The 12982-nt window shown below is 46.9% G+C and overlaps 1 protein-coding gene across 4 annotated transcripts in view; it reads right to left on the reverse strand.

Moving 5' to 3' along the window:
• The window catches only part of KIF2C (kinesin family member 2C), a 32221-nt gene that overhangs the window by 8667 nt on the left and 10572 nt on the right, over positions 1-12982 (reverse strand). For 3 of the 4 annotated variants that reach the window (XM_070404893.1, XM_070404895.1, XM_070404896.1), the window contains 8 exons: positions 11808-11903; positions 11598-11646; positions 5900-6022; positions 3358-3480; positions 2508-2608; positions 1828-1923; positions 1482-1536; positions 1233-1395 (listed from right to left, as the gene is read on the reverse strand). In XM_070404893.1, the coding sequence (XP_070260994.1) occupies positions 1233-1395; positions 1482-1536; positions 1828-1923; positions 2508-2608; positions 3358-3480; positions 5900-6022; positions 11598-11646; positions 11808-11903 (806 nt within the window). The remainder of the gene's footprint in view (positions 1-1232; positions 1396-1481; positions 1537-1827; positions 1924-2507; positions 2609-3357; positions 3481-5899; positions 6023-11597; positions 11647-11807; positions 11904-12982) is intronic. The other variant, XM_070404894.1, reaches the window with a different exon arrangement.

Here is a 12982-nt window from a genome sequence, read left to right on the forward strand (position 1 = left end):
TCTTGGTTTTAGGGCCATATAAAAAGGGACTGTGAACCCAATTTGGCCCAAGTTTGTCAACTTCTAGTTTGGAGCAGTGTTGTCCAATAGAACTTCTGTGCTGATGGAAATGTTCTATCTGTGCTGTCCAGTAGTAGCCACTTCCACATGGGACTGGTGAAGCACCTGAAATGTGGCTTATGTGACTGAATAACTTAATTTTTAATTTCATTTAACTTTTAATGAACAGCTATATGAGGCTGTGGGTGCTTTATTAGACAGAGCAGTCCTAGAGTTTGCTGAGTCTGCAAAGCCCCGTCGGTAACAGGGTGGCTGCACAAGATACTGGAAGAATCCCTGAAGCCTGCCCAGCCTCAGAGAATGCAATGGGTAACACCTCACTTCTGATCCACTGCTAATGCTGCAAAATGGCATATGGCAGCCCAGGAACCAGAACCAGAATTAGAACCAGAGCCAGAGCCAGAGCCAGCTCTATGTGAGCTGATCCAAAGAAAACATGGCCTCACCTCTTTTTGTTGAAAACCCCACCTTCCTATCTCCAAATCTGCCAACCTGCCTGACCCACATCCTCTGCTCTTTCCCATTACAATGGAGTGTCCCTGTTCCATCACAGACCACCCATTCGCCTTCTGCTTTTCTCCGAGTCACCTTCCCTCAGACTTCTCTCCCGCAGTCCCCACTCCCTTTTCTTCTGGTGCATCATCTCCATTAACATGCAAATGTGCTGTGTCTCCCATCTTTTTTTTTTCTTCAGATTCTATGAATATTATTTTTTCCCTTTATTGATTAAGATATTACAAATGTGTCCTTATCCCCCCAATGTCCTCTCATCCCCCCAATTCTGCCCTCATAAAAATATCCTTGGTGCCCAGCAGGCGAGGCTCAGTGGTTGAGCACTGACCTATAAACCAGGAGGTCACAGTTCAATTCCCGGTCAGGGAACATGCCTGGGTTGCGGGCTCGCTCGATCCCAGTGTGGGGAGTACAGGAGGCAGCCGATCAATGATTCTCCCTCATCATTGATGTTTCTATCTCTCTCTCCCTCTCCCTTCCTTTCTGAAATCAATAAAAGTACATTAAAAAATAAAATAAAAAAGAAACACGAGAGGAGGCCAGGAAGGGCTTTAGAGTCCAGCATGTCTGTGAGCAGTGTTAGCACAGTGCCTTGCATGGAAAAGATCAAATAGGGTGAGGGGAGGTGGGGGGGTGGTGAGAAGAGGCGAGGGACTAACCTATAGATGACTTCATTTGAAGCTGTTTCATCAAATGCAAAGTCAAAGCAGAACGCCTGGTTCTCCAGATACTTTGTTAAGTCCACTTTTAACTTGGGCTCGTGTACGAAGAGGAGACACTTGCTAGGAACAGAAATCACATCAATTTCTTTCTTGGCCAGTTCTGCAGAAGGAGAGTATTTTCAGGGAATGCTCCCTGGACACAGGCATCCTCTATTACTCCAAAGCCCCTTTCTGACCGGAGTTTACCTTGTTTATTCAGCGGGCGCTTCCTAACACAAACGCATATCCTGTGCTCTTCTATCTTCAAGAGGATGAGAGAAGACAACCAACCAACAGGTTAGGGCAGTATTAAAGAAAGCTTCTCCAGAGCCCCTCCCCTCCAACCCCAGGTCTGGCCCAGTCAGGAGCCAAGATCTAACACTAGGACCCTGCCTCCCCATCTCATCTAGGTCTCACTAACTCCACTCACCAAAGGACCTTAAAAATACCCGCAACGGCGAGGGAAGATTGCTCGATGCTCTCCTTAAAGTTTTGTCTCTTAATTGTAAACCTACTCAGGAAGGAGAGGTAGAAGCCCTTTGGGTTTACTTACAGGATCAGTCATAGTAAGGGGATGACAATCCAAAGTAGCCCGAAATTCTTTAATCATCCGGGCAAATTCCCAGTTTGGAAAGCTGTTGTCATACTCCTGTTTGGGACGAGAGCAAAAAGAAACCGACTGCTAAGATGTACTAAGGAAAAGCACCATCTCTCCTTGTGCAATTGGTCCATCAGAGTTGACAAAACCCCCACATGATCTCACTTCCTCCCACCCTGACTCTAGGCTGAGAACCCAGGAACAAAGCCCTGGGAAAAGACTGGCAGGGGGGCCTAGGCATGCACTAAACCACTCTAGGAACTGGGGTGAGGGCCACTTAGGAGATCGAAGACTGGGATTCCCCAGAGCAACTAAGGGGAAATGCTCAAAACTAGAACTGCATTGCAGCATCTCCACCACATACACACAACTAGGAGTTGGGGGAAACAGGCAACTGTGCTGTGACAGGCGTGCCCACTGAACAATCAGCATGAAATAGTCCCCAGGTGAAGGCCCTCAGAAGAATATCTGACTTATTTGTTCTCTGAATCCTGATGAGACACCAGTTAAACTTCCTGGATATCAGAATTGGAGCCTCAGTAATGCTGGGGCCCAACTGTATCTGTGTTGCCGTTAACGCTGCAGTTAAGGATACCTGTCAAAAAACCCGTGCCCTAGCTTCCCAAGAAAGATACCTGAGCTCGTTTTGTTCTCATTTCAGAGATCTGGGCCCTCTTCTCTTCTCGTTTGTTCTTCATTTTTTCCATTTCCTTCACAATACATGATTTCCTTCGAACTAGGGGAGGAAAAGCTCATTCTTTTACTTGTATAGGCCAGCGAGCCTGTTCTTCTCCAGCTGCTGTACTGAGTCCTGGGCTTTCCTAGGACTAGGCCTTCTCAAAACCTTTGGACTTAAATCACCATATGCAAGGAGAGGAAGCAGTAGATGTGATTCTTGGGATGGTCAAACTCACAAAGTAAAGATCTACCCATGTGAGTACTCCAGATCTAACCCAAACTCTCCCCATACCTCTGTGGCATTTTCTCAACCATCACTATTTAGTCTTAATGGTTACTCTAGGCCAGTGGTTCTCAACCTTCTGGCCCTTTAAATACAGTTCCTCATGTTGTGACCCAACCATAAAATTATTTTCGTTGCTACTTCCTAACTGTAATTTTGCTACTGTTATGAATCGTAATGTAAATATCTGATATGCAGGATGGTCTTAGGCGACCCCTGTGAAAGGGTCGTTCGACCACCAAAGGGGTCGCGACTCACAGGTTGAGAACCGCTGCTCTAGGCTGTTCTTCAGGTGTCAGCCAAGACACTATAGTTTGTGACAACACTTCAATTACATTAGAAGGTTTCTGCCAGCTTAAGGGGACAGGGTCACCTTTGTGCAAAATTGATTCCATGGCCACAGGGAAACATGCCCCCAAGTGACAAGTGCAGTTTGAACTCAGGTGCCAAGGCAGACCAGGTGTGAAACAGAATGAAACTGCCCTGCACTAGGCGTAGGGCAGCAGACAGCTCAGCATGTCTACCTGAGTTCACCGGGTTTGCAGAAGAGCTGCCTCGCATGGAATGGACTTGCTCTTCTACCTCCTCGCTGACCATCGTAAATGGTATTTCAGCCACTGCAGGGCAGGAGTTCCTAGGGGGGCCAGCTGTAAGGAAACAAGAGTCATTGGCGAAGCCAGCAGGCTACTGCAGCTATACTCAGCTGAGCCCTCATGGCTCATGGACCAGGAGGATGGCTACTAACTACCAGCTTAGCAAGGGCTCAGGCTCCTACAGTGTGAGCAGAACTTGGGTTTTTGCCTTCATCTCAGCCCACACCCTGAACCGGACCAGTATCTCTTGCAGGGGCTGGCTCCTGGGTCAAGAAATCTTGAGTACCCGACCCAGGCCAGTTTTGCTCGTGGTTAGAGCATTGGCCTATGGACCAAAGGGATGCAGGTTCGATTCCTGGTCAAAAGCACAGGCCTTGGTTACAGGCTCCACCCCAGGCCCTGGTCGGGGTGCATGCAGGAGGCAACCAATCGATATGTCTCTCACATACAAGTTTCTGTCTCTCTCCCTTCCACTCTCTCTAAAAAAATCAATGGAAAAAACAGCCTCACAAAAAACACACACACACACAAAAGATCAATGGCAAAAAATATCCTCGGGAGAGGATTAAAAATAAAAAAAGGGTGAGTACTCAGTATGGGCTTCACCATGAAGAGAAAAGCCTTTTAAGGCCTGAATTCCTTAGGCTTGACCCAAGCATGGGTTCTTAGGCCAGGCCTTTCTACTCACTGGGAGAAAAGCCAGGCCTTTCTCACTTGTAAAAGCCTTGGAACACATGACATAACCAGTTTGGTTCAGTGGATAGAGCGTCAGCCTGCGGACTCAGGAGTCCCGGATTCGATTCCGGTCAGGGACATGTACCTTGGTTGCCGGCACATCCCCAGCGGGGAGTGTGCAGGAGGCAGCTGATCAATGTTTCTCTCTCATCGATGTTTCTCTCTATCCTTTTCCCTTCCTCTCTGTAAAAAATCAATAAAATATATTTTTTAAAAAAAGCCTTGGAACACAAAAAAAACAAAACAAAAAATCCTTGGAACTCAGGTGGTTAACAGGAACAAAGACTGAAAAGCCAGAAATAATGGAAACATGAGCAAAACTAACCACACTGATTCAACCCTGAAAGGTACAACCCATGACAACTCATTACTTCCCATACTTGGTCATGATCCTTTACCTTCATTTTATAAGAGCTAAATTTGGTACATGTAAGATGTAATGGTTGTGTATCTTACAAAATCTTCATCTACTTTATGTCCTATGAACCAGGAGGCCTCGGTTCAATTCCCGGTTAGGGCACATGCCTGGGTTGCGGGCTTGATCCCCAGTGTGGGGCGTGCAGGAGGCAGCCGATCAATGATTCTCTCTCATCATTGATGTTTCTATCTCTCTCTCCCTTTCTCTCTGAAATCAATAAAAATATGTTTTTTAAAGACAGTTTTAAAATTCCATATGTATAAAATTCAAAAAGAGAAAAAGCTAATTTATGCTATTAGAATTCAGGATTAGCCCTGGCAGTGTGGCTCAGTTGGCTGGGCATCGCCCCATGCTCCAAAAAGTTGCTGATTTGATTTCAGGTCAGGGCACATGTCCAGGTTTCGGGCTTGATCCCTGGTAAGGGGCTTGCAGGAGATAACTGGTCGATGTTTCACTCTTACATCAATGTTTCTCCCTCGCTCTCTAAAAATCAATTTTAAAAATCTTAAAAAAATGAAGTTGGGCCCTAGCCAGATCGGCCTGTGGAGAGAGCATCAGCCTGCGTACTAAAGGGTCCTGGGTTCAATTCCAGTCAAGGGCACATGCCTGCGTTTGGGGCTAGATCCCCAGTGGGGGGCATGCAGGAGGCAGCAGATGCATGATTCTCTCATCATTGATGTTTCTATCTCTCTCTCCCTCTTTCTTCCTCTCTGAAGTCAATAAAAATACATTGAAAAATAATACCTTAATCAATAAAGAAAAAAAATTATTTCTCTTTTACAGAGCTCTGTGGCCTTCTGGGGACACAGTACTGATCTGTATTATAAAAAATATTCTCATTAGTTCCTGTATGCCCTGTAACAAAACCTTGATGCAAATAATTTCTAATTAAGAAAAAGATAATGGATCAAATTTTCATTAAACCAGAGTAAGTAAGTAAGTAAGTAAATAAATAAATAAATAAAAAGAAGTCAGGATTATAGGTTTCACTGGGGGCTTAGGAGCTGGAAGGGTACCTGAGGGGGACTTTTGGGTGCTGGTAATGCTCTGTTTGATCTGGGTGTTAGTTATATGTGTGTGTTCAAGAACTGTATATACTCAATGATATGTTCACTTTTCTGTATATACTGTATATGATGTTTCAAGTAAGGGGGAGAAAAAAATATTTTCCAGATAAGGGAGCTGTGGGGCAGGGAAAGAACAATACTAAGTGCTAAGCCAGGGGAGTGTAGGAATCTTAGGATATTCCAGAACAGGTTCAGGCAATGTGTGAGGAGCTGCTCCAGGGCGTCAAACAGGGAGAACAGATTCATTACTCACTGGGAACTAAGAACTGCTTGCGGGAATTGGCACGCACGGGCAGGTCCACCTCCATACCATCCTCCTTAGGGGTGATGTGAACCTCTGAGAGGGTGGACATGCGAGTGGAGCGGCTTCGGAGACCTAAAGAACCGGGGACAATCAGTGTAGCATGATATGGAGGGCTACTCCAGATTCTATACAGTATTCCCACCTGATGGAAGGGAACTTTAAAGTTCAGAGAAATTAAGCAACTTGTCTACTGTCCTTTAATTGTAAGAGTCAGAGCCAGGATGTGAACCCAGGACTGTCAGATTCCAAAGTATGGGCTTTTCCCACAGCGTCAGGAAGCTTTACAGAGCCAAGCGTGGGCCACACATCAGAAACCCAGGGAATCAGCTACCTTGATTTTCTGGAAGGATGCTTAACTGAGAGAAATAAATGAGTTATATTTGAATTCTTGTCCATTTCTACCCATCTATATAGTTTTCCTATATAAGAGAGAAACAATCCTATCTATCCTATCCTATATAATAAAAAGGTAATATGCAAATTACCCTCATGCCCTCACAAGATGGCTGCCTATGACCAGGCCAACAGGGGGGTTAGTGAGGGACGACCAAACGACTGAACAAGCAGGCTGCGTGGAATGACCAGACCGGCAGGGGGCTTAGTGAGGGACAACCAAATGACTGAACAGCAGGCTGCGTGGGGCAATTAGGCCAGCGGGGGGGCAGTTGGAGGCAACCATGCCGACAGGGGTAGGGCAGTGAGGGGCGACTAGGCTGGTGGGGGATCAGTTGGGGCGATTAGGCTGATAGGGGGGCAGTGAGAGGCGACTAGGCCGGCAGGGGGAACAGTTGAGGACAATTAGGCTGGCAGGGGGAGCAGTTGGGGGCAACAAGGCCGGCAGGGGGGGCAGTTAGGGGGCGACTAGGCCGGCAGAGGGGGGCATTTGGGGGCGACCAGGCCAGCAGAGGAGGGCAATTGGGGGCGACCAGGCCGGCAGGGAGGGGGCAGTTGGGGGCAACCAGGCCGGCAGGGGGCAGTTAGAGGCGATCAGACTGGTGGGGGGGGGGGCAGTTAGGTTGACCAGGCAGGTGAGCAATTAGGAGCCAGCGGTCCAGGATTGTGAGAGGGATATCCGACTGGCAGTCGGACATCCCCCCAGGGATCCCGGATAGGAAAGGGTGCAGGCTGGGCTGAGGGGACCCCTCCCCCCACACAATTTTCGTGCACTGGACCTCTAGTATCCTATCTAGTAATAGAGAAACATGGTAATTAGCCGTACCTCCGCTACCCTTCCCATTGGCTAATCAGGACGATAAGCAAATTAACTGCCAACCAAGATGGCGGCCGGCAGCCAGGCAGCTTGAAGCGAACAGGAGGCTTGCTTGCTTCAGTGACGGAGGAAGCCAATGTTCCCCGCCTGCCTTGCCAGCCTCTGAGCTTGCAGTTTAAGAAACACTGTTACAAATATAGAAGCTAAACAAAATCCCAGAAACCTGCTTTCAGCCAGCCGGGCTTCAGCCAGCAGGGATCTCAGAGCTGGAGTGAGCAGGACTGCAACAGTGTTACAATTATAGAACCCAAACAAACCAGATACCTGCTTTCAGCAGCCGAGGCCTCAGAGCTGGAGCCAAGCCTCAGAGTTAAAGCTGGCCCAGAATAAAAAAAAAGGACAGGTTGGGAGCTTTAGTCACTCACCAGCCTGAAAACGGCCCTCAGCCCCTCACCCATACTGCCCAGGCACCCCAGTGGGGACCCCCCACCCTGAAGGGGGTGTGACCAGCTGCAAACAGCCATCATCCTCTCATCCAGGCTGGCCAGGCACTCCAGTGGGGACCTCCACCCTGATCCAGGACACCCTTCAGGGCAAACCAGCCAGCCCCTACCCGTGCACCAGGTCTCTATCCTATATAGTAAAAGGGTAATATGCCTCCCAGCACCGGGATCAGCTGAGCAGCGAGGCCTCCCAGCACCGGGATAAGCGGAGCCACCAGGCCTCCCGGCACCGGGATCAGCGTGACAGGGGGCAGCGACCAAACACCCTGATCACCCTGCGGCTCTGTGTGTGACAGGGGGTGGGGCCACAACCTCCCTATCCGCCCTGCTCTGTTCGTGACGGGGAAGGCGCCCCAACCCCCTGATCAGCCCTGCTCTGTGCCTGATAGGGGGGAGCTCCCCAACCCTCTGATCGCCCTGCGGCTCTGTGTGTGACAGGGTGCGGTGCCCCAACCCCGTGATCGGCCCTGCTCTGTGAGTGACAGGGTGCGGCGCCCCAACCCCCCCCACGGGCCCTGCTCTGTGTGTGACGGGGTAGAGCCATAACCTCCCCATCGGCCCTGCCCTGAGTGTGACAGTGGCGGCGCCCCAACCCCCTGATCGGCCCTGCTCTGTGGGTGATAGAGGGCGGCGCCCCAACCCCCTGATCCGCCCTGCTCTGTGTGTGACAGGGGGCAGTGCCCCAACTCCCCTTATCGGCCCTACTCTGTGAGTGACAGGGGGGAGCTCCTCAACCCCGATCGGCCCTGCTCTGTGCGTGACAGGGGGGAGCTCCTCAACCCCCTGATCAGCCCTGCTCTGTGTGTGACGGGGGGAAGCTCCTCAACCCCCTGATCAGCCCTGCTCTGTGCATGACAGGGTACGGAGCCCCAACCCCCCTGATGGGCCCTGCTCTGTGCGTGACAGGGGGTGGTGCCGCAACCTCCCCATTGACCCTGCCTTGAGTGTAACAGGGAGCGGTGCCCCAACCCCCCAATCAGTCTACCCTGAGCGTGACTAGGGGTGGCATCGCAACCTCCCGATCCGCCCTGCTCTGTGCATGACAGGGGGCGGCGCCCCAACTCCCCAATCGGCCCTGCTCTGAGCCCGACCAGGGGCTGCACCTAGGGATTGGGCCTGCCCTCTGCCACCCGGGAGCAGGCCTAAGCCAGCAAGTCATTATCTCCCGAGGGGTCTCAGACTGCGAGAGGGCACAGGATGGGCTGAGGAACCCCCCCCCCCCCCGCCCCAGTGCACAAATTTTTGTGCACCGGGCCTCTAGTATATATATATATAAAAGACTAAGCGATCAACCATACATCTGTACGTCTGACTGGCTGGTACATATAATGCACACTAGCAATTTAAAAATAAACATTGACTTGCACATGTGCGATACATATAAAGCTCTCGAAATGGATATTATTGAAATCCCTCATGAAATGATTTATAATGGATCTATTATTGAAGCTACCTTTGGAAATAGCATATCTGTAGATAATATTAAAAATATATCTAAATGTGTGATTCTTTGTCCTAAAAATGAGCACGTTCATAAATTAAATGAATTTTGGATACACTCGATGGAGGTTTTCACACCTATTTGAGTGATGATTCCATCGATTCAACATATGATGCCGAAAAGGAAAATTTTCCCATTGAATTTCTTAATAGTATTACTGCTTTGGGAATGCTGTGTCATAAAATAAAATTGAAAGTAGGTGCAATCATCATGCTACTGAGAAATCTTAATAGTAAATGGGGTCTTTGTAATGGTATTAGATTTATTATCAAAATATTGTGACCTAACATAATCGAAGCTGAAATATTAACAGGATCTGCAGAAGGAGAGGTTGTTTTGATTCCAAGAATTAATTTGTCTAACACTGGCCTCTTATTTAAATTAATTTGAAGACAGTTTCCCGTGATGCCAGCATTTGTGATGACTATTAATAAATCATAAGGACAAACTCTAGACAGAGTAGGAATATTCCTACCTGAACCCAATTTCGGACATGGTTAGTTATATGTTGCTTTCTCTCGAGTTCGAAGAGCATGTGATGTTAAAGTTGTAAATACTTCATCACAAGGGAAATTAGTCAAGCACTCTGAAAGTGTTTTTACTCTTAATGTGGTGTACAGGAGATATTAGAATAAGTTTAACAAATTTATCAGTCATTGTTTTTATCAATGTTGTTTTTATATGTTTTTGTTGTTTTTATAGCATGCCTTTGTTGTTATATCATGTTGTTGTTTTTTTATTAATCAATTTATATATTATTTTTATATACATTTTACTAATCTTCCTTCAACTCTGACACTTCTATCACAGAGAAAGGGCGAATAGCGATATTAAAATATTTCTTCTTATTAATTTCCTTTCAATGTGCACGAATCCGTGCACCAGGCCACTAGTTCACCTATAAAATAAGTCATACATTTGGAAATAAGAACATGTGGTGTCATTTAGGCCAAGATCAACTTGTACTGAATTTCTGAGTTTTCTAAATTTAGGTTGATCTGATGACTCTGTATAATCCAGTGGTTCTCAACATTCTGGCCCTTTAAATACAGTTCCTCATGTTGTGACCCAACTATAAAATTATTTTCGTTGCTACTTCATAACTGTAATGTTGCTACTGAATCACAATGTAAATATCTGATATGCAGGTTGAGAACCGCTGATATAATCCATGTCTTTCATAAAGAGCATAAATTATTAATATTTTCCTATTTCCCAAAAGATTTATAATCTTCTGCTTCATTTCTACTGTTCAATAACATGCACCTTTATTAAGATTTTTCTTTTCCATTTACAAGGAGCTGTGGCAATATCTCTTGGGGTCGGGAGTGAGACCGCTGCCACTTCCATCTCTCCTGCAGGCCAGCAAGAGAAGGCCAGCACCACACCACTCATGCCCAGCCCAAGGTCACATCTTTCATCCTGGGCCATGTAATTACTTTGGCTCCCGGGATAGCTAAATCATGCAGGGCTGTGATATTCTCTGGACTGGGATAGGCCATGCAGATATAGCTGGTTCTGAATAAGCTGGGTTTCTTGGGCAATTTGTGCCTACAGCCACCCACTATGGTCACAGACTATTGTAGTCAAAGTAGGTTTAGGCTGACTTCTGCAGAGAAAGCCCAACTTTTTGAGGCATTGCTGAAATCCCACTCGTCCTACCCCACTCCCAGATCTCCATAGCACCATCGACTATACTTCTAACTGGCCTGGACCTAGCTTTTCTGACAGCTGGTTCACCACCTCACTCCAAGGCGCACTGTTCCCCTGAGGGAAGAAAACAAGCCTGCCAAAGCTGATTACCGCTCTGGATCTACAACGAAGACTTCTAGACCAATCAGCAAATTTCCCAAATGCACCAGGTCCCTGAGAGGTTGGTCTAAGAAGAGCTATAGGTTGGATGGCTGGATTCATTTCTTTTTTTAACTGGCTTAAGGAATGATTCACATACAAAAGCTATAGATATTTAATGTATTCAATGTATTCAACTTAATGAGTTTGGAGATAAGTATACAACCATGAAACCATCATCACAATCAATGCCATAAACATACCTATCACCTCTAAAAGTTTCCTCCCAGTCCCTATGTTATGGTTATTTTTTCCTTTTGTGGTAAGAGCACCATATAAGATCTACCCTTACAGTAAAATTTTAAATAGACAATACTGTTAATCATAGGTGCTATGTTGCACATTAGATCTCTAGAACTTATTTTGCATAACTGAAACTTTGTACCCTTTGACCAATACCTCTCCATTTCCTCCTCCCTGTAGGTTGGATTCTTCCTCACTGAGGAAGATGGGGCAGGACTCAGCTCACATAGAAGTCACCTGCTAAACTGGAACAATGAGTCTCCTTCACAGGTTCCTAAGCCCCAGGAACATCATTCTGGGCACAACCCCATGACAATAAGCCAGTAGAAATGCATTTACCTTCCTTTGGAGCGGGAATTTTGGAGTTGACTGATCTGCGCTTTTGTTTCTGAAAAACAAAACATACCACCACCATATATGGCTCTTTTCAATTCTCAAGGGCCCAAGTGCCGTGAAGTCCTAGGCAGTCTCAGAAAACAATCCAGCAAAGAGCCAAAAGCCAAGTGAATCCTCTGGGGCACTGGCTGCAGCCAGATGACAGGCACCTACCATTACATTCACCTGCAGAGGCAGATTGTCCTTCGGGTGTAAGGGAAGAGGCTGTAAGAGTTCTGGGTTTATTGCAGCCACATCATCAAAATCAATCTGCAAGGAGCAAATGAAAGTTTCGATGAAATAACAGCTTTTTCAATTCAACTGCATCTCTGCAACCAAGATTCAGACTTTACCAACTTTAAGTTCCACCAAGTACTAATAGCTATAAACAAATATTTATTCCTTAGCTGTGGTTTACCATGGATGTATACTGGTTTCCGATTTCCAAGCTATGGTAGATGTCAGTGATGAGAACGAGATGAAGACAGGCAAACAGTCAGGTAGCCCACGGTGGACTTGGGGTACCTGGTTCCCCTACTGTTCTGTGGGCAGTGGGATCCTGCTGGGCTCAGTGCCCGAAACACTTCTTGCTGGCTGACATGAAGGAGGAAACAAGTTCTAACTGTCCCAGTGATAGGTAAAAAGAAAGGGCCCTTCAGGATCTTATGGGCAGGGACATGTTCCAGAGCGCTGCTACCTAACCCTACTCTACCTACATTTTCTAATAGGCCCAGAAACTTCTTCCCCAGTCACAGCGGCCTGCTCATGCCTGCAATGCAGTCACAACTCTAGGTTTACATCACCAGAGTCCTGGAACTCTCTAGGGACAACTCAAACACACTAAGGCAGCGGTTCTCTTTGGGGGTCGAACGACCCTTTCCCCAGGGTTCGCCTAAGACCATTGGAAAACACATATATAATTACATATTGTTTTTGTGATTAATCACTATGCTTTAATTATGTTCAATTTGTAACAATGAAATTGGGGGTCACCACAACATGAGGAAGTGTATTAAAGGGTCTCGGCATTAGGAAGATTGAGAACCACTGCACTAAGGTGAGAGCTTTACCTCCTACTTATTAACTGGCTTATTAAATAATTCATTATGCACCCTAGCCGATTTGACTCAGTGGATAGAGCATCAGCTTGGGGACTGAAGGGTTGTGGGTTTGATTCCAGTCAAGGGCATGTACCACGATTGCAGGCCCTGTGTGGGAGGCAACCAATCGATGTCTCTCTCACATCTATATTTCTCTCTGTCTCTCCCCCTTTCTTCTACTCTCTAGGAATCAATGGACAGATCCAGAGACAGAGAAGCATTGATCAGACCGTCAAACCTCAGAGGGAA

Source organism: Myotis yumanensis, unplaced genomic scaffold, assembly GCF_028538775.1.
Source record: "Myotis yumanensis isolate MYYU_CA2020_CCGP unplaced genomic scaffold, mMyoYum1.0.hap1 SCAF_2, whole genome shotgun sequence".
Taxonomy (NCBI): domain Eukaryota; kingdom Metazoa; phylum Chordata; class Mammalia; order Chiroptera; family Vespertilionidae; genus Myotis; species Myotis yumanensis.